This window comes from Calypte anna, chromosome 7 (assembly GCF_003957555.1).
Source record: "Calypte anna isolate BGI_N300 chromosome 7, bCalAnn1_v1.p, whole genome shotgun sequence".
In the NCBI taxonomy this organism is placed as follows: Eukaryota; Metazoa; Chordata; class Aves; order Apodiformes; family Trochilidae; genus Calypte; species Calypte anna.
In genome coordinates this window covers 20,123,877-20,145,893 of record NC_044253.1, presented here as the reverse complement: position 1 = coordinate 20,145,893, position 22,017 = coordinate 20,123,877, and the positions used below count along the sequence as shown (strand labels likewise).

General features: G+C 37.5%; 1 protein-coding gene across 1 annotated transcript in view; it reads left to right on the top strand.

Annotated features, from left to right (window-relative positions):
- The window catches only part of LRP2 (LDL receptor related protein 2), a 122,659-nt gene that overhangs the window by 72,997 nt on the left and 27,645 nt on the right, over positions 1-22,017 (top strand). Inside the window, exons 40-57 of the mRNA XM_030454023.1 lie at positions 423-588; positions 1,391-1,549; positions 3,626-3,915; positions 5,222-5,425; positions 5,826-6,068; positions 6,773-6,898; positions 8,599-8,718; positions 9,504-9,635; positions 10,525-10,726; positions 11,136-11,431; positions 11,982-12,498; positions 14,376-14,528; positions 15,005-15,175; positions 16,391-16,614; positions 17,034-17,211; positions 18,286-18,482; positions 20,055-20,300; positions 21,216-21,344. Of these exons, the coding sequence (XP_030309883.1) occupies positions 423-588; positions 1,391-1,549; positions 3,626-3,915; positions 5,222-5,425; positions 5,826-6,068; positions 6,773-6,898; positions 8,599-8,718; positions 9,504-9,635; positions 10,525-10,726; positions 11,136-11,431; positions 11,982-12,498; positions 14,376-14,528; positions 15,005-15,175; positions 16,391-16,614; positions 17,034-17,211; positions 18,286-18,482; positions 20,055-20,300; positions 21,216-21,344 (3,753 nt within the window). The remainder of the gene's footprint in view (positions 1-422; positions 589-1,390; positions 1,550-3,625; positions 3,916-5,221; positions 5,426-5,825; positions 6,069-6,772; positions 6,899-8,598; positions 8,719-9,503; positions 9,636-10,524; positions 10,727-11,135; positions 11,432-11,981; positions 12,499-14,375; positions 14,529-15,004; positions 15,176-16,390; positions 16,615-17,033; positions 17,212-18,285; positions 18,483-20,054; positions 20,301-21,215; positions 21,345-22,017) is intronic.

Here is a 22,017-nt window from a genome sequence, read left to right as displayed (position 1 = left end):
TTTATCTTGATCACAATGAAAGTATAATATTAAACAGTTTAAAAATTATGTTATATATCTGTATATATAAATTGTATGTAATAAATTACATAAAGCAAAATATTATTATGGAGAGAGGGATGATTCCTGCTACTTGAAGAATAGCAACCAGGCCTTAGGTCCATGTGAGGAAAAGGTGTTTGTAACACTATTGCACATGAAGGACTACCTGAGTCCTAAGCACTAGTTCTCAGGTTATTAAAGCCTCAAATTTGCATTGGTAGCAACGGCATTTGAAGGAGATCTTGGTGTTGTCACAAACAAGGCAAAACAGAAGCAAATATAGGCACAAAGCACAGGCAAACACAAACATAGGCGAAGAGCACTGCAGTGTCTCAGGAAACCTGACTGAATTTGTGTATGTTTGCTTGCATGCATCTAAGACCTGGGGACTCCAGATGGCATAGCCTTTGACTGGATCAACAACAGAGTTTATTACAGTGACTACCTCAATCAAACTATCAGCTCAATGGCTGTGGATGGCTCTAACCGCACAGTGATTGCCCGGGTTCCACGACCAAGAGCTGTGGTATTAGATCCCTGCAGAGGGTACGTGCTGCACTTTGTGTATTTTTATTTCTAATGTAAGTGAAATTACAATTTAGGCTTTGTTGAAGACTGCCAGGTACTTCATGTTCTAAGCCCTATGTTCCAGCTGTGCTTAACCATCCTAGATCTAACTCTTCAGGGTTGTGTTTTCTGAGTTGATCTTTGCCTCAGAAGTTTGAATTTTTTTCTGAGATTTTTAGAACATTTATGAGTGTATAGTGTAAGAGCTTCATATAGTGTAGGTGGGAGTCAGGTACTGGAGGTAAATGAGAGTGATGTTTAAAGGAGGCGTTTGCCAAGCAACAGCCAACCCCCATTTGCTGTGTAAGGCAGAAAAACAAAGGGTATTTGTTGAAACCAAGATTTCTTTGAGAATATAATTTCGTGATCATGTCAAGAGATCTGTCCAGGGTCTTATATGATATTTCCCTCTTTCTGTTGTACTTTCTCCATGTCTCAGAAGAATTCTTGTTTCAATATCAAAACATTCCCTGGGAGGCTACGAGCATTACTGTATTATACTGTATTTCTAATTTCATTACTAATTATACTGTATTCTGAACAAAGGGATACAAGATAGAGATTACTTGACCTTACTGGGTTTTCACAGGAGCTGGAAAAACTTTTCTGCATGTTAGTCCAGTGGAGCCTAGTGATCCCTGCTAAAGGAGTCCTTTATTATTGTGGGCCAGAATAGAGAAGTTCTTTTCCTGTAGTTTTGCACTGCACACTTCAGTGAGAGACACCAGCTTTGTGAGCTTTATTTGCTGAAAATATAACCTTCCAATCATGTTATTTACAGGTATATGTACTGGACTGACTGGAGTTCAAATGCAAAGATAGAACGAGCTACACTTGGAGGAAATTTCAGAACACCCATTGTGAGCACCAATTTGGTATGGCCAAACGGGCTTACCCTGGACTATGAAGAACAGCAGCTGTACTGGGCGGATGCAAATCTGTATGTGTTGATAAGGCACTTGTTTGTTTACATTACCTGTTATTATTTTCCTGTATTAATTACTAAAACTCTTCTTCTGCTGCTTATATGGAATGCAGCTTTTTCTTTCTTACTACAGATGACAAAGGAGATGAGTTGTTCAGTTTGTTGAGAAATTTCTTATCTGCTCATTTTCTCATTAGGCATTTTCATTCTTATTCTACCCACACTGGTAGTCTAGTAAATGCCTTAAATACAACTGATAATAATTAAATTTTGTCTCTAGAAAGCACTTAAACATACAGTTGCTTTTAGGTTAGGTAAAATAAATTCAAGTGATTTTCTTACTGCTGATGCCAAATTTTTTGAGCATTTTTGTGTTTCTGAGCGCTCTTTGGGTGGCTTGAACAAAAGGGTGGAGCTTCTGCTTGGACTCTCCAACAACAACATTTGGCCCTTCTGACTTCACAGGCAAGAGGTTTTGGCCATGCAGTGATGAACAGGGAAAGAAGCTGCTAGCAGAAAGAAAATCACCGGGTATGATGTCTTCAGTCACACAGCTGCTTTATCCTTACCCTCCACAGAACCATTGTAGGATTTTCATTAGCTCCTTTTCAGAAGTTGTTGTTTGAAAGACACCACAGGCTTAGAAACTGTTCCGTTCCATTCCATTGACATTCCATAAACTCCACACTTCTTAGGCATTATACCTTTATGTAAAAGCATACACACTGCACTGCCTCTGTTTTGTAGAGATGAGCATAAAGAGCAGTGCAGTTGAGTGATACCATACTTGATGGAGCAGAGACAATGCAAAGCATGTTCTTTCTGTCAGTAACTGGTTGGCAACTTTGTCATGTGAACATGGCAATCTGACAGAACAAGGTGTTGGGAGCTGGAGGCAAAGAACATCTTCATCCATGCTCATTTGTGATCTCTTCTTCAGCTTTCTGACTGCCTCATATCATTTTCAGAATTTACTTATATAATGATGTTTTTATGTCCTGCTCTTTCTCTTCCTTTGAATATCCCTATCTACTACTTCTTAATCATTCATTCATTATACTCACTGCAAATAACTTTTGAATATCCTTTGCGTTCTCTTCTCACATGCTTTTTTTTTTTTGTGTGTGGTTTTTTTTTTTTTTATATGGTCTGCCTTTCTCAGACATATCTGTGTGGTAAAAGGAACCTCTAACATTTGTCTTCATTATAGAAACAAAGTTTAGAAATAATGTCCACAAATAGTGGCTACTGAGTCTCCTAGCATCAGCATGTCTTCTCCTGCTTCCCCACTGACCTTTGCTTAAATGGTTATTTAGGGTGGAAGAGACAGTGATAAGATGGTTGTGGGTCAGTAGTGCTGTCTGTGTGAGTGAAGAAGGGTTCACATGTGGCAGAACATGGAGCTAAACCCTGATTTTTTGGGTCTCCTTCAAGTCTAGGTTTTTTAAATTTTGTTTCTCATTGCAAACTCTATTCATAAGTTAGAATCAGGACTGGAAGAAATGCTTGCCATACACTATGTATTTGTGGCTATTAGATGTTATATATGTGTTGGTTATATATATTAGAACTGTCTGTCCCTCTTATATTGTTATGTGAGAAATAGAAGGAAATGCAGATTATAGTCCAAGAAAAAATTTGCTTGCATTTCCTGATTCTGTAAATTTGGCACTGCAGAAGATGAAACTGAAATGAAAATATGTCCTTTTTCATGGGAGTATTGTTTTTTTTCCTGATACAAGAAGTTGTATCATACCCCTTATGAAAGTACTTCTCTTATGAAGTTTTGCATTAATTTTAGCTCTCAGTAGCATAGTTGTTTAAATGTTGCAGTCTTCAGCTCGATTAGTTCCAGTACATTTTTGTGTCAGCATTACAGAGCTGCTACTCTGCATCACCACTGAAGCCACAGACTAGAAAAAAAGAGATAATTAACTCATAACAGCACCCTACATGTTGGTGCACATTACTGAAATGGTGGATAGTAGTTGCACCATTACTGAAATGGTGCATAGTAATTAGGGCATAACTTTATACGTAACTTAAAAGACTGCTAATGTTTAAGATGTAAACATTTCTTTGCTATTTTAGGCAGAAAATTGAGCGATGCACTCTAACTGGTACAAACCGTGAGGTAATTGTTAGCACTGCTCTGCACCCATTTGCAATGACCTTGTTTGATCAGCACATCTATTGGACAGACTGGAACACACGAAGCATTTACCGAGCCAATAAGTATGATGGTTCAGATCAGATTGTAATGATCACCAGTCTTCCACAAAGACCAATGGATATTCATGTCTGGGCAAAAAGTAAGCAGCATCAGTGTACCAACCCTTGCAACCAGTTCAATGGTGGCTGCAGTCACATCTGTGCTCCAGGTGAGCTCTTATGCTTGGTAACTGTAAATTAATAGGGTTGCTTGGATTACAGTTCATACTATAACAGTTTCAGTCACGGGAGGACACCTAACATATTTCTTCATGTTCCTAAGTGTTTAATATTTGTTCTATTAATAAATGAAATCAAACTTATTGCAGTTCAAGGTCACAGTACTGTACCAAGACATCAGAGGGTTGTGTATGAGAATCCTCAGAAATAAAAATCATGGATTTCTCTAAATTGAACCAAACCAAAATTATCTGATTTTTTTCCTCTGGGATGAGACATGAAGTGAGCTCTGCAGCATATGATTACCTTATAAATACATAGTAATATGCTTATACTGAATAGATTTTTCCTATCACATATTTAAAATTTCTTTATTGTCACTATGTTCTAATCATCTGATATTATGAAGTCTTTTCCTAATGATTAATTTCCAAAATAAACATTTACACTGCCTCATTTTAAATGCTGGACAGTTAATAAGAAGGCAGCACAAATTAATTTCTGTCTGCATCATGGAGTAAATGTCCTTTTGAGTCACAGACCCCAGAAATATACACTGTATTATCAACTGCATGTTGGGGTGACATGTGAGTGACATATGTATCCTATGATATCTCCCAATGCATGGGTAAGGGGAGAATCAGAGTGCTCCAAAAGGTCATGGGTCCAGATGGCCAAGAAAGCAGAATGGCAATGTACACCACAAAGTATACCTGTTCCGGAACTAATTCATGTGTTATAGATTTTCAAGAAGTTATGATCCTGGACTTTGCGAAACTCATTCAGAGTCTGCTTTTCTTTTTAGAGTCCTAAATGCTTTTTAAAAATCTGTCTTGCCTGAAAACAACTCAAACTTTTCATTGCTTTTGAGAAGAGTAGTTAATCTAGTGCAAGGAGTTCTGAAAACTCTGGTTTGATTTTGAGCCTCAGCTGGTGCAGCTCTGATATTTGAAAGCATCAGATGTCATCTTGTTGCCACCCAAAACCTATCTGGACAACGAGCAAATGTCAAGATACTGCAAGTTCTGCTATCAGTTCCTCTAGGAAACTCTAATAATTCTTGTGGCTTTTAATGGTTTTCATATTCTTAACTGAGATAAAAATCTGCCTAAGTCACCACGCTTCTATCTGAGCAGGAGGAGATGTGGGATTTTAATTTTTTTTCCAGTGTTACAGCTGTAAATGATTTCATAGAACCATATCTAAAACATCAGTGTTAAATTTGTTTCGCTTTTCTCTCTCTCTCTTTTTTTTTTTTTTTTTATATATATATATATATATATTTAAACTATTTAGGTCCAGCTGGTGCAGAATGTCAGTGCCCCTCTGAAGGTCATTGGTATTTAGCCAACAATAACAAGCACTGTATCGTGGATAGTGGTACCAGATGTGATACTGGTTTCTTCACATGCCTTAATGGGCAGTGTATCTCTGAGCGATGGAAATGTGACAATGACAACGATTGTGGTGATGGCAGTGATGAGTTGGAAAGTGTGTGTGGTAAGCATTTCAAATAACTGCATGAGGAAGTGATGCAGACTCTTGTCTTGCCTCTACTGCATTCTCTATCACTTTAATGGCTTTCGTGATCATAGATCTTGTGTCTGTAGTTTGGAATTGATTCCTTGATTGCTCCCAGACTTGAGGTCTGAATAGCTCTAGCATCCCAAAGCACTACAGTATAGAAGTTTTATCATGTATATCTGATCTCTACTTTTTTTTGTTTAAACATGTATTTTGCTTTTCATGCAGTCCGTTTTGCAGCTGTGTTTGCCCTGGCAGGTAAAAATGTGATTTGAATTGTTACTTGTTAGAGAAGTTAGTTTACATTTTAACCATGTATGTGAGTATATATATACATACACATATATATATATATATGTATATTTATTTCCTGCAGCTTTCCATACATGTCAGCCAACAGCTTTTACCTGTGCTAATGGGCGATGCGTACCCTACCATTACCGCTGTGATCACTACAATGACTGTGGGGATAACAGTGATGAGGCTGGCTGCTTGTTCCGGACTTGTGACTCCCACACGGAATTTACTTGCAATAATGGAAGGTGTATATCCCTGCAGTATGTCTGCAATGGAGTAAACAACTGTTATGACAATGGCACATCAGATGAGAGAAATTGCCGTAAGTTTATCCTAACTTACCTTGTGCATAGTTGAGTCTGACTCTAGACCAAAGAAGAGGCAAATGCTGTTGTGTGTGAGAAATTGTGACAAAATCAGAAAAGAAGATATGATTTCTTTATTTACATTCAGATTCTGCTTTACGTTGTTTGAAGAAAACAGAATTGTTAAAAGATATTCTGGCATATCCTAAGATACTACATAATTTGCTTTTAATAGTTTTCCTTAATGCAACAAATGCTCATGCAGTGCTTAATGTCAGGACTTGTAATTCCATGGGCTTCAAAAAGATTATTAATTACACTACATTTAGTCATTAGTATATATTGTGATTCTTATATAGACGTACTTGATATTTATTCTGTTTGAAATTACGTTCCATATAGTTCTCAAAAAGTTATATTTGTTTTTCTTAAGGTATGAACTGTGTTAAGTTCAATAGTGACTACCATTGCAGTTAGTCAAACTAGCAATGTCTTTGCACTAAGATTACATTCTTTCATGCAAAATTTATATTTGGAGTTAGTGAAACTGATAAAAACGTATTCAGAGAAGTTTATGGGTTTTTTTACTATTTTGTGTGCACACTTTTTTTTTTTAATATTTGCCGCAAATTTTTTATTCTCAATGAAATCTGAAAACATGAAATCACTGGTCTATTAGTTGCTAGCCATTGTCTAACACTTTTTTCCTCTTTCCTTAAAGCGGACCGTACTTGCCAGTCTGGTTTTACAAAATGTCAAAGCACAAATATTTGCATTCCTCGAACCTATCTGTGTGATGGTGATAATGACTGTGGAGATATGAGTGATGAGAGTCCTACTCACTGTGGTAAGTCAATAGAGCATCAGTTAATAATCTGTACTTCAGTAATGTATTGCACTGCTCTTTACCTTAAATAAAACTCCCAACTGTTCTCAAAACATCCAACTTGTAATACTGAAGAGTTTTATGTATTCATTGTATTATTAGCTCTCAATTATATAAATCAAGCTTTTATCTAGTAAAAAGGATCAGAAATTTTTGCAGTATTTTTATAGTGCATTCCTTTTGCTTGTTCTGCTCTGTATCCTATAAAGGATATACAAGGTTTTACAAGGTAACTGGCATTTAAATATTGTAGTGAATTTACTTTTTTGGCACTTCAACATTAGGGTGTTTTTCCTTCTGATCAAATGAAATTGTATGGAATCTCAAACGTAATTTCTTTTACCTCTTTCCTGTAGTTATGTATGCCTTAGTACATGATTTGTTGTTTACTGTAGCTTCCATTTAAGGTATAAAAGTGTCTAGGATTCTATTAGCCTTAATTGCCAAACAGTTTCTCTTCACTAGTACAGAGATTTGTATTAGGTAGGAGCTAGGTAGCACTTTTCCCATATAAAATATTTTGGATCTGTTTGTAAAACATAACAGATATTTTCAGATAATGATTTATTTTTAGTACTTTCTGAGTAAATTATTTTTGCTTTCACTAGTGTTCCTAAAGGAACTAGTGTTCAATTCAAAAGCCTTGAATTAACTTTGCCTTGAATTAACAGTTTTTCTAAAATACAAGTTCAATTTTTCTAGACAGGATTTGGCCACTTTTTTGAAAGGACTGCTACATGTCAAAAATATGTGACTATGTATACGGATAGTGAGTCTTCTGCTTCTCATGCAAGGTGTGCTTTGTCTCTTCTACTCTTTGACTCAGCAGCACTGCTGGATTACTGAAATTGAGAAGTGGTGAAGGGCAAGAAAGGGGGACAGAAAGAGAGGATGGGAGATTAAAGGCCTAAGTTATTAATGAGCAATGTGTTAATTGCCTTTGATTTCCATCATTAAAAACATATAGAAGGGCAAGGTGAAAGGCCAGGATATGTCGTCTTGAAACCATCAGAGGGTACAGAGAAGTACCAGATACTGCTGAAGAAATTACCAAACCACTGTACATGCCAGGATCAGGGAGCTCAGTCAAAACACAGAAGGAACATCTGCAGAACGATTAGCTGGAACTATTCAGTGGAACAATTTGTTCATCACTGGCGTTAAGGAAAGATTCCTACCTGCAAGTAAGAAAACCTGGTGGGAGAAAAAGGAATGTATTACCTACTATGAGATATTACTTCCTTATTGCACATCTCATTTCTTGCAAATCATGGAGTCTGCTACCACCTGGTTTGGCCACTGGAGAAATTAGTGTAGTCATTTTTTGGTGCATGAATCTCAACTAAAAATGTAGAACGTATTTGCAGTTGCTGCATGCAATCCTATTTCCAGGGCAAATTCTGTCTGCTTATTAGCTGGTACAGAGAGAGAATTAAGGAGAGAAGGAGGGAACTAAGCCCATTTTTTGCATGCAAAGACCAAGCTAGTTTGTACAATGAACTCTGCAGATAGGCTGTAAAAAGACATCCTTCCTAGCATAATTTTCTCTCTTTCTTTTTTGGGGTCTGTAATATTTTTCATAACATGGACTGAAAAGCAACTTAAAACAAGTTGGGAAGGTAAAAGAAAGAAAGAAGTCATGCATAGGTTTTTTCTTCCAGTCTCACTGACTTGCACAAATAGTGAGTTTCGCTGTACATCGGGACGCTGTATTCCTGCTCATTGGTACTGTGATCAAGGAATAGACTGTGCTGATGGCTCTGATGAACCCGCCTCCTGTGGTAAGTTTGCACTCATAGGATCCAGCATGAAGGGCTATGGGAAATCAGTAATTTGTCTTGTAGGCAGCAGCTAAGTAGCTTCTAAGGTTTATTCACTAACTCTAAATAACCCGAGTCACATAATAGTTCAGGTCTTAGATACTTGAAGCTGTGTAGGGAATATAAAGACTTTTAATTGGCACAATTGATTACTCTCAATGTGATTGCTGTTAATATATAACCTCCTCTCTCCTTATCAGATATGATGGTGCTAGATCAAGCAACAAAGAGTAGCAAGTATTTTGATATGGTCTTAGATATCATAATGTACAGGTAGTATCCTGCATTTGGGGGGAAAAAGAATATGGGGTACAGAGAAATATTGTCGATCCTGTGTGAGGTATTGTGGTATTACAATAAGCAAATCCTTTATATGAAATAGAAAATTATGGTAATAAGCAGTGGTGAAAAGAATTAATCTCCAGGGAAGGAGAGGCAGCTCCAACTGAAGTCACTGAGAACTGATATTACAACATAGTCATAATGTTCACTATAAAAGTTGGCATAAAACAAGGCAGAACAGATTATTCTATTATTAAGCAGAGCTGATAGCTCACTTTGCACAATGCTGGAGTTGTACCTTTCACATAAGAAAATGTCCTGCAGCTTATACTTTAACTCTCTAGACTGAAGTTTCTATTTTACATTTCTCTATCATAAAATTCTCCCTAAAATACCCCCCTCAGCAGATCTTCATGGCAGTGCAGGTTAGTTTAACAAGCAGAGGGATTGTGTTCATTTTTAAGTGCCCCAAGTACGGACTTGTTCAAGTGACCAGTTCAGATGTGATGATGGAAGATGTATCCCAGCAACATGGATCTGTGATGGTGATAATGACTGTGGGGATATGAGCGATGAAGATCAAAGGCATAATTGTGGTAGGTGTTTAATACAAATAGATACTGCACTTTGTCTTGCAGGTTGCCCTCTTATAATGAGGGCAACCAACCAACTGCCAAACTCCCACCCTCAGCCAATTTTTCTGTCCATAAAAGTGAACATTAAGAATGTTGTACACTGTATCTGTGCCTTAATTTTCATTATATTGAATGAAAATTGAATTTGTTTTCATGGTTGTGATTACTCTTTGAATTGTTGAGTTCAAATATAATTAACCTGGGTTGTTTTTATCATCTGGACAGCAATAACTTCAGTGGAGATATTCCCTGATTGTCATGCACTACATCTTGTGCATATTAATAACCATGGAGTTTTGACACACTATCTTTAAAAATTAATGAGCATAATAAGCATGGCTTTTTAAAGGTTGAAAAAAGAGAAGAAGGTTAATCAAGACTGGTTCTACTGTTTGATTCTTTTAACAGCAACTGAATATACTTGCAGTCCTTGTCCTTTTTATCTGCAATGTTGCTCCCTCTGTTTGCTTCCTGGAGCACAGAATATTTTAAAGAAATCATGGGATAGAAACCCTAGGCCTAATAGCTGTACAGCTCCCAGAAAATCTGGCCAGATTTGTGAAAACTTGTACTGAGAATCCAATCAGATCCATTTCTGCACATACCACTGTTGCCTAAGGACTCTTGAATGCTTTTTCTCCCAGTCAGCCTCCATGAGGAGCAACACATAATGGGATGTGTATGCGTTTTGTGTATGAAAAGGTGATGAGTTAACCACCTCTGCGTGTGCATCCACTCAGTTGTGGATGATGGGTGGATATCCAGGCTGTGTGTGTGTGTCTGTGTCTGTTGGGGGAAGGTGTTATGTACAGTGTCACCTGGTGTGTCAGTGAACATGTGTTTCTTTCAGCAAACCGGAACTGCACAGCAGCAGAGTTCCAATGCATCAACAATCAGCCCCCCCTCAGGAGGTGCATTCCTCGGGCATGGGTCTGTGATGGTGATGCTGACTGCAGTGATGCATTTGACGAACACCAGAACTGCACACGAAGATCTTGCACAGAAAATGAGTTTATGTGTAGTAATGGCTTGTGCATCCGGAACACATACAGGTTTGTAGCTGCCTGAGCTGCTGCAGAAGTTCTGTTTCCTTAGGTGGAGAAGCTAATTCAACCTGTTTCATACTATTTAGTTGTTAAGTGGAACTGCGTATTGTAGTGAAACTATTTGTCTGCTCTGCATTCATGCATTAGTTTAAACTTGCAAATACTCATATATATTCTATATTAATATCTCCAGTGCTCACCATTAGCATTTATTCTTCTTTATTGTGCTTAGTAATCTCTCCTGGGGTGATCCTCTTCAGCATATGGGGGAATACAGGCAGGACTTGTTGAATCAGACTGCATATAACATGACCCTGGTTTCTGAGACTCTCAGTAAGGAGACTGTATCTATCCATCTGCCCCACAGATAGTGATTCCTTTCTTGTATTTGAAAAAACTCTTCATTTTTCATCAGATGTGACAGGCGGAATGACTGTGGTGACAGCAGTGATGAAAGAGGATGCATCTATGAACCATGTCAACCGCACCAGTTTACTTGTCAGAATGGGCGCTGCATTTCCAAGGCCTACATCTGTGATGGGGATAATGACTGTGGTGATGAATCTGATGAGCTGGAACATCTCTGTAGCACACCAGAAGCAACATGTTCTCCACATCATTTTAAATGTGACAATGGAAACTGCATTGAAATGGTTAAAGTCTGCAATCGGTTGGATGATTGCTTAGATAATAGTGATGAAAAAGGATGTGGTAAGTATAGATTTATTTGTACTGTCTTCTTTAATTTAAGATGTGTAGGCAGCTTTTAAAATAAAACCTTTTACACAAATGTTTGACTACAATCGTGTATTCCATGCTTCTCTCTCAGAAGGATAATAAGAAACATATTTATCTAAATCTTAGTCTTAGTTAAGTCATCCCTAATGTATACTGCTTTAACAAACAATGAAAATTAGCTAATTATGTAAACTAAATATATAGTTTATACATTGCTATGTATTGCCCTTGCATTTTCAAAATACAATATTCATAAGTGTGTATTTTGCACTCCGTGTGTTTGGTGACAGAAGTCAAAGGGGGCAGAATAATTTTTACTAGATTAGATTCAATGATTTTCCTTTCTCCTATATTAATTATTCTTATTAATTAATCATTATTTATTGTTATATAAAAGCAACTGAGATTCATGTTCAGAGTTTACAGGGGTTAGCAGTGAGAAAGAGCCAGAGTAAATAGGAAAGTGACTGCACCAGTTTCTCTGCTAGCTTGTTCCTTGAATAGAACTTCCTTCCTTCCCCAGGTGTAAATGAATGCAGTGACTCTTCAATCAGTGGGTGTGATCATGACTGTACAGACACACAGACAAGTTTCCACTGTTCTTGTCACCCTGGATACAAACTTATGTCTGATAAACGGACTTGTGATGATATTGATGAGTGCAATGAAACTCCATCAGTATGTAGCCAGATTTGTGAGAACACAGCTGGCTCCTACATCTGTAAGTGTGCTCCAGGCTATATCCGGGAGCCTGATGGAAAAAGTTGCCGGCAAAATAGTAACATCTCCCCATACCTTATTTTTAGCAACCGTTACTATCTGAGAAATCTCACAGCAGATGGCCAGTCTTACTCTCTCATTTTGCAAGGACTGAGAAATGTGGTGGCACTGGACTTTGACAGGGTTGAAAAGAGGTTGTACTGGATTGATGTGGGGAGGAAGGTCATTGAACGAATGTTCCTAAATGGAACAAATAAGGAGGCAGTGATAAGTGATGATGTGCCCAATGGGGAAGGTATCGCTGTTGACTGGGTTGGCAGGTAAGAAAATACATTTGCTGTCTTTCTGCATTAGTAAAGAAATGATATGTGAGGGAGTTGATCTTAGAGTTTTTCTCCCACTTTATATAAAATTCCCAATGAGTGCAAGAATAGTTTTTGGATTGTGCATGCCGTCTATATAACTGCTCTGAAATTGTTTATCAGCATCTAATGCATTTCATAACACTTTTCTTTAATTGCTTTGACAGCTAGGGTATGTCAGATGTATGATTGGTATGTTGATTCTGATGGTATGTCAGAGTTGTGCCCTCTTGAGAAAAACTTGCTAGGAAACCATTAATGAGCAGACTAGGCAAGCAGGCAGGTGGGAAGTTACATGTGGCTGCAGGGTAGGGATTCTGAGCATATGCTCTTTATTCTTTTGCCTGGTAGTTGTTGGTGTTGGAAGGCAGGCTTCACTTTGTGCATAAACAATGTGACAATGGGGAACTGGATTCCAGTGAAGTAAATAATAGTAAACATTAAGGAAGTTTAGCTCCTATAGCAATGCAAAGATCATATTTCTTTTGTTCTTTAGCTGACACTCAAACAACATGATCCAAAGTATATGCTATAAAGGAGGGCAGTATAAGTATGAGGCAATTGGAGAACACTGCATTATTGTAATCTCTGTCAAAAAGTAGTCTGATATAGTCTGACAGAAACTGTCCTTATGTGGTGATCTCTCTGACAATGCTTCTGGCTGTGTTTTGTTGGGTTTTGCTTTCTGAAAGCATTATTATTAGTATGAATTGGATAATGGATCTATCTGCAAAATGATGAGAATTATTCAGTCACATTTGGAACTTATGAGAGAGTGTTTCGATATACAATATCATAGTTTTTGTTTTTAAGCTTGTTAGTCTCCAGACCTAATGATAATTAGCATTGCCTGCAGTCCCAAATGATTTATGATTCATGGAGAGGTTAGGAAGAAAAAGCTGAAGTGGTCCTACTGCTCCATTACTAATAGAGTTGCTGAGTTGTTTCAGCTACCATTAGTTTCATCGTCTGTCAGTTTTTGCTCAGGTGTTTCACAAAAGGCTGAAGAATAATACAGTGGTAGATTAAGTTTTCTGCTCACTGAGCACAGGGAGAGGACTGGAGGATGCCATGAGGTGCAGGTTGGGGAAGACTGTCTTGTACTCCCTGGTAGGAATGGTACTGCTCGAAGTGGTATAGACAGAGACTGTATCTGTCAAACTTTCTGGGTGCTGGAGCTGATCAGCTATGCAGACGAGTTCAAAGTAGCCTGCTCTCATTCTAATTGAGTTTAATGTTTTGGTTTTTTGCATTCTTTTTAAAAGTAAGACATCAACTTGCATGATTTCTTTGATAACTGTGATAATTCTTAGGCAAAATTATAGAAGCTTTGTTAGAAAATTCTAGGTGAAGCTTAAATTAGGCCATCAAATTGCCTTGTAATTTTCAAAGGTGAACTTGGCAACTGTTTTACCTGGTTGAGAGCAGAGTTGGCAGCATGGAACAGATGATGATGTTCCCCCTTACTTTATAGCCTTGATCATGTTCCATTGCACTGCATTTCTGTTTTCCTGCTCCTCTTTGCTGGCCATTGTTGGTAGGAGAGGAAGAGAAGAGAAGGGGGTTTAGGAATTTATAAGCAAATGGCATATTATTATGAACTGGGTAACTGGGAAGTTTGAATTTGTCACCAATGATTATGGATGCAGGAACAGCAGGAGTGAAAAGGGCACTCTGGAACACAGTCTAGAAGAGATGTTGGTACAGTATAGGTGTTTTTATTTTGCAGTGGATATATCACTTGTAGGAGAAAAAAAAAGTGAAATTTAAGATGTGAAGCAAAATAAACAGAAAAAAGTAAATAAGGTTAAAAAATTAACTCTGAAATATTTCAGAAAATTGTACTGGGTCGATGCCTACAAAGATTGTCTCTATGTCTCTGAACTTGATGGAAGATTCCGGAAGAAACTGGTGGATCGTTGTGTGGATGCCAACAACACTTTCTGCTTTCAGTACCCCAGAGCAATTGTTGTTCATCCAAAATATGGGTATGACATTTCAAGAATGTTTTTCCTTTCTTCTGTAAATAGTCTTGCACTATCTCTGAAAATCTGAATTAAATTTTGGCTGCCTGCCCTTATATTTATATGGCATTAGTTCTTAGTTGAATCTTAGGAAAAGTGGTAGCTTGTCTTTCTTGGGCACAGATGCAGGGCTGTCACATATTATTGAAAGTGGAATTTGGTTCCATATGGACAAGGAAGTTTTGACTGCAAGGCTAAAAATGTTGACAGAAGTGTGTGTGATTTGATAGACAGTGGGAATGTTGGTTGCATTCTTTGAAGACAGTTCTGATCCAACAATTGTCAGGTGCAGTAGTGCAAATAAAAAATTTCCTTTTACTTATCATCGTCAGTCTCTATTTTTGTTGCAGGGAATACTATATTTTAGGTGTGGCTTCTGAGATGTAAAAACATCAGCATGTTTTTACTACAGTCCTAACTGTAAGTATTTATTTGAACAGACAGGTTTACTGGACAGACTGGGCAGATCGAGCCTATATTGCACGAGCAGGCATGGATGGCAAGGAGAAGGCAGTGATAATCTCTACCAAGTTAGAGTGGCCCAATGGACTCACCATAGATTACACCAATGATAAGCTCTACTGGGCAGATGCCCATCTAAATTACATTGAGTAAGTACACAGAAAAGAAAAAAACAACTGAATAATTGTTTATGTAAGATTGCAGAGATAATATCTATAGATACTGTAAGCATCATGCTTATTTCTATCCATTGACTCTATAGGAAAACAGAATCCAAAAGTCTGAGTAGTAAGTGATAGTCTAGTGACCACTGGATCATTATATGACACAGTACCCTAATTTCTGTATTTGTATCCTAAGTCCAACTGTAAGTGGTCCAAAAACTATAGTGAAGAGTCTTTACTTGAATATGCAACTTCTCTAGGTATAAAACCTGAATCAATGCAAAATCACTATTTTCTGATTCTCTTTTTTTCTGCCCATAGGTAAGAGTTAAATTGTAGCTAAAATAGATGTGTGTTAATAAAATAGTATACAAGTTTTTAGAAGACGCCTGAATGTTTTTCTGTAGGAATGACGAGGAATTTTCTGTTAGCATGGAGCATGTTTTGGTAATCAAGAAAAATAATTTAATTGCACTGATAGAAAATTTCCACTGAAGTATCAGTAAAAATTAATAACAAGCAATTATTGTCAAGGTATTTGACTTTAAAAACAATCCTTTGTAGTTATATTAGTATTTATATGTACATTTATATTTAGCTCTATTCTGCTTTACATTCATTCTTCTGGCAGACCTCTGTTTTGAAATCTTAAGGCTGTCTTTTAAAAAATGTATGTTAGTTATATGCATGTTTCTCTCTTTCTCTCTCGTATTTAATAATCACCTATAACAAGGTGATATAAAAAAAAATAGAATCTTATAGAGATATCTCATCAGAGGAGGCTCTAAATCAGAAAAACATATAAAATTTAGGATTTTAGGTAGCCTATAATTAAGTATTCCATTATTATCAATCTGGATGATCCAGTAAGTTTGTGTCCTGTATGACAAAAATAACTTCCTATAAAGCAGTAAATGTGCAAAATTTCATTGGACTAGTTGATGTGCTTCTGTGGGAAGACTTTACATTTCAATGGATGTTCCTCTATTCAGTTTATTTGCCTAAAATAATCTGTTTTACTTTCCCGAATATAAATGGATTTCACTGAGGGCAGTGCTCTATCATTAGGGACTTAAAGAAGGTGCAGTTCAACATTGCATGATCCTGATCACCAATAATGAAGTACCATAAGCATACATAATAAAGATGAGATGTTTTAATATGTATCTAAATGTATCACATATATTTTTCTTTGTGTAGGTACTCTGATCTGGATGGACATCATCGTCACACAGTATACGATGGGACTTTACCTCATCCATTTGCAATAACAATTTTTGAAGACACAATATATTGGACTGACTGGAACACAAGAACTGTTGAAAAGGGAAATAAATATGATGGATCAGGCAGGACTGTTCTTGTGAATACCACACACAGGCCATTTGACATCCATGTTTACCATCCATACAGACAACCATTTGGTGAGAAAACAATTAGATCAATATTTGGAGTGTTAGCTGTTATCTGAAGACTAATTGTAAATGGTCTGGAGTGCACTCAGCTTTTGTCTTTGCTGAGGGGAATAGAATGCAGAGTAAACACAGGCCTCTACATTTATAATCACCTTTTCTGATGACTGGTAAGGCATAATTTTAGATTAGTTTCTAAATTTTTTATGGCTTAATTTTTTATGGCATCCATTTCCCATATATGAAATCATACATATTTCTCTCACTAAGTGTCCACTTACCCACATTTTCTTTTAAAACTAATTATAGTAAGTTTTTAACTTACTATAACTAAGCTTTCAATATAGTATTAAAGGAGTCTGTTGTAGGTTGAGACCTGTTTGTCCTGGGATTGTCAAAGTATTGTAATATTTATTCTTCTGTTTTACCAGTTAATAATCCTTGTGGCACCAACAATGGTGGTTGTTCCCATCTTTGTCTAATAAAGGCTGGTGGTCAGAGTTATTCCTGTGAATGTCCTGATAACTTCATGGTAGTACAGCTTGGCAATACAGCCCACTGCCTTCCAATGTGTTCGAGCACCCAGTTCCTCTGTGCAGATGCTGAGAGGTAAGTCCACTCCTCACAATCTTCTACTCATTGTCTTTTTAAAGACATATTTTAAAGACATTTGAAAGACATATTATGTATTAGTCTCTTCAAAAAGGCGTGAAATTAGGGATTGCTTCTGCTCTCACTATGAGTTTGTGTTGTGCTTGCAAAGACAAAGCCAGACAGGCTTCCATTTTGGAAAAGTACTTCTAGATTCATTGTTTAAGTAGTATTTAAGTAGTATTCTTCTCCCCACATCCACAACCTAGCTTCCACTTGAATTCACTAACCTGGAACATTGTTTTATTTTTTTTGTTCACCTTTTAAATGTATCTGTATCTAGCAAATATATGCTGTCTGCCAGTGGCTCATGAAAGCCATTTAGGTGGTTGTGGAGGTATATTTTTGACCATTTTTTTGAGCAAGGGCAGCAGAGGAAGAGGAATAGTGATACAAGAACTACTGCATTGATATTGTATCACTCTGGAGCCTGTGAGACGGGTGTATTTATTGGGTGGCCTTTTGAAACAGTGTTACAAAAATAATCCCTCGTGAAATTCTTCTGGCTAAGCTCAGGTGAAATGTTACCTCATTAAAATCCAGTTGAAGATTGATTTAAAAAACACAAGAGATGGTTACCACAAATATATGTAAAAGTCCTTATTAATTTGTGGGGAACTTATTATAGAGCACCACCAATATAATGGTGGTCAAAAACTGACGGGTTTCTCACAGAAGCTGTGGATGCCCCTGCCATGGAAATGCTCAAGGCCAGGTTGGATGGGGCCTTGAGCAACCTGATCTAGTGTAAGATGTCCCTGCCTATGCAGGGTGGGGTGGGACTAGATAATCTTTATGCTCCTTTCCAACCCAAACCACTCTGTGGTTCTATGAATATTATCTGTTTCAGGTGACAGTATTCTGGCACATTTTTAGCATTTGACATAAAAAACAGAAGGCATGAAGTTGAAGATGTCTTAAAAGTGTCAAGAAATAACACTGACAAGACTGTCTCGTGCTTTTGAAGGGTGGTTGTCTACCTATAGAGACATATGTTCAACAAGAAAAAAAAATGTTTGGTCTCTTTTGTAGGTGTATTCCTATCTGGTGGAAATGCGATGGACAGAGGGATTGTCGAGACGGCTCTGATGAGCCTTCTACCTGTCCACACAGATACTGTCCTGTTGGTCAGTTCCAGTGTAATGATGGGAACTGCACAAGTCCTCATTTCTTGTGCAATGCCCAGCCAGATTGCCATGACAGATCAGATGAAGATCCTGTACTTTGTGGTATGTTACAACTAATAAATTTAAGTGCTTTGCCAGTACAAAATGCATAAAATATATGTAAATTTCAGAATTGTTACCTCTTTTTTAACAGATGAAAGATAAGGTAGACATATGCAGTCTCTTCTGGTCTTGCACCTGCTAGAGCAATTCACCTCATTGCAAAAGGAAGACAAAGGAGAGAAAAAATGTACTATATCAAACCATAAATATTTTCTATACCTTTGAAACAAATTTGCACTGGTTTTAATTGCACTTACTTTGTTTTGTTCAGAATAAATCCATAGTGAGTATAAGGAATCTTAGGCTTCCTAAAGCCCAGGTCAGTCTACCAGGGATGCTAATTTTCCCTGTATTCTAGAGCATGGGACAAAATTATTTCACCCTCTGCACTGAACAAAATCCAGTGCATGTGAGAATTTTTTTTAGAAAGCTGTCTGTGATGGCAGTGTTTTAGAAATATAGTGTAATGATGGTTTTGAAATAATGTTATTCCACATACTTAAGTATAAGTCTAAAAAGGACATTCTTTGATGTTTTTTTTATAAGTAATGTACTTCTGGAAGCTGCAAGCTTAGTAACTTAAAGGGAAGGTGTGTGTGGGGAAAGCAGTGTGGTTGTATAATTGATAATTTCATTGCTGTCCATTAGCAAAGTGTTTCTAACTGTGACAGACTTGAATGAAATATCTATTTTACCTGAGTTTCAAATAGCTGTGTTCCAAAGTGTGGCACAGAAGACTATTAACTAAAAAATTTGTCAGCTGCCTAATGTGTAACTAATTTTAACATACTGGGTAAAATAAAAGCCAGTTTAAGTCTATATAATTCCTTCTGCTCACCATCTCATGTATGGAAATAGAATCCTTTTGTCCAGATTTATGGAAATAATAATGAACTGTTGTCTCTTGAACAGTTTGACAATATATATGAAAACATAATAGGATGGTATCCAGTGAGACATGCAAAGCCTGGAAGCAGACATCAGTGTTGACTCCTGTTTCCATAGACCTTCAGAGCACCCCCAGTTTGCCAGCACTGCCGATGACAGCTTCCAGTGCTTTGCCCTTTGGGAACAGAGGCTGTATATTTGTAGGTTGGGCAGCTTTTATTAGCACAGTCTTCTGCTAAGTTTTCTGATTTGTTTATTCAGAGTCAGAGGAACAGGCTCATCAGGCAAAATACATCTAAGTTGATAGCATGGCCAGAGCCACAATGTCATTTAGCTCCACTGCAAAGTGTCTGGGAGGCCCTGCCTCAGTCATGTTGGAATGCCTGGGTCTCCCCTCTGCTTTGGGAGACAATAGCATCTATCTTGCTTCTAGAAAAATGTAGAACTTTAGTGAGCTGAAGTGCCAGTGTATGAAGTACTGAAGTGTCTGAAGATGCCAGTGGGAAATGTGCCATATGACATTAGAAATCTCTAAATTAACTGGGCAAGTAATTATGATGTTTTGAATTTTTACTGGCTTTCTTTTTAACTTTTGGTGTAGACATTAACTGCTCAATTGACATGACAGCAGAAGACCATTTCTGTAAGTTTCAGTATGCCACCAACCAATTTGTACTCTTTCAGCTAATCACCAGTGTGAAACTCATCAGTGGCAGTGTGCCAATAAACGATGTATCCCAGAAGCCTGGCAGTGTGATAGAGAGGATGACTGTGGTGATAACTCGGATGAAGATAGTACTCACTGTGCCAGCAGAACCTGTCCCCCAGGCCAATTTAAATGTGACAATGGCCGCTGCATCCCACAGTCCTGGAAGTGTGATGTGGATGATGATTGTGGTGATAACTCTGATGAGCCTTTCCACGAATGCAGTAAGCACACAGCTGTATTAAACTGCCTACATTATAGTGTACCAAACACAGAGCACACTGAATTACTTAATTTTCCTGAGACTGAAAATTTATTGACAAATAATATTTTCTGCAAGCTACTTGCAACCATGTAGTGAAGAGTGCTAGAAAGAGGGCTATGTGATAATTTATCACTTTCTTTTCTTGAAGGGGAGAAACCTTGTTTATGATGGCCAGATTATCAACAACTGGCAGTGTCTCATTTTGACTTGTGTGATGCTAGCAGCATCCTTTGCTTGATCCCTAACTGGATTTTGCAAAAAGAAGATATACTGATCCAGAATGCCAGTTCACCCATTTGTACCTTATTCTGCTGTGGAGCGTGATGTATGTCAGGCTTTTTACAAAAATAAAGTTTCATTTCTTGAGGTGTAAGTGTCTTATAATGATAGGCACACTGTTTGGGAAAAAAAGCTAACAAGGAGAACAATCAGAGTTAGTACAGTTTAACCTATGTTTAACAGCAGAATTTTCCTATGTGCTCCAGAATGTCTCTTTGGGTCACTGGCCACCTGGTAGAACTTGTGACCAGAACTTTTTCCATCTGAGGGCAAGCTGCCTCCTCTGGCTTCCAGATCTGGGGCTTCTTTTACCACTGTTGTCAGCTCTAAATACTTCAAGGAAAAATATATTGAATGTCATTTGAGCCTGTCATGGGGCTGTAGCACATGCAAAATACAAGCAGTACATATTGGAAAAGATAGTAAAATGAGATACATTTAATGCTTTCTCTTTACCAACATTGAAGTTAGCAGATAGTTCTTTTTAGTAGGAAAAATTGGCTATAAATTATTACAGATTTTGAAAGGCAGAAAAGCAAGGAGGACAGTTTAATGGCTAAATAATGCAGCTAATTTTGATAAATGCCTTTTTCAGTGGGCCCTGCCTATCGGTGTGACAATCACACACAATTCAGCTGCAGAACCAACTACCGCTGTGTGCCGCTGTGGGCAGTGTGCAATGGGAACGATGACTGCAGAGACAACAGTGATGAACAAGGCTGTGGTATGTTTGGAGAAGGTCATCTCAACTAACTCTGTACCTAAAATATTTCTCCAATTTACAGATACCATGATTTTCTGAAAGTCTTCAATAATAACATACCTGGATTTTGTTTGATATCAGTTAACTACCATGGTAGCTATTTATCGCCAGGAGAAATTCTGTGTAGAGAAATTCATTGTGAATTCAGAATTCACATATTCATGAGCTCTGAAGATCAGGATTTTACTACTTTGTCCAATATGTCATCAAATGAAACAGGAAATAATCTTATTTCAATAACAAAAACTGACAGTGTTTTTTATATTTACTTATTTCCTGTGCTCATGAAACCATCAGTATGGGAAGTATGATGTCTCTTGCATTTGTGAAACCTCTTATACACAAAGCTTAGAGGACATCAGATCACTTTTCAGAACCAGAGAAGACTTGAAAGTGTAACACACCATGAGGTCAAGATGCCCTCCTTTGACAGGACTAAGTTAATCTCTCTGTTTCCTTGTCAGTTCTATAGAGTTGTTTCAGCTGTTTCTTAATCACTTTTCAGCTGTTTCTTAATCACTTCTGTATTACTTGGCACAGCCTGTGGCACAAACATCTCCCTCTCTCCTTCCATTATCTTCTGTGCATTCCATGTTATCCAGAGACTGTTCTAATGAGTGCTGTTTTGTGGCAA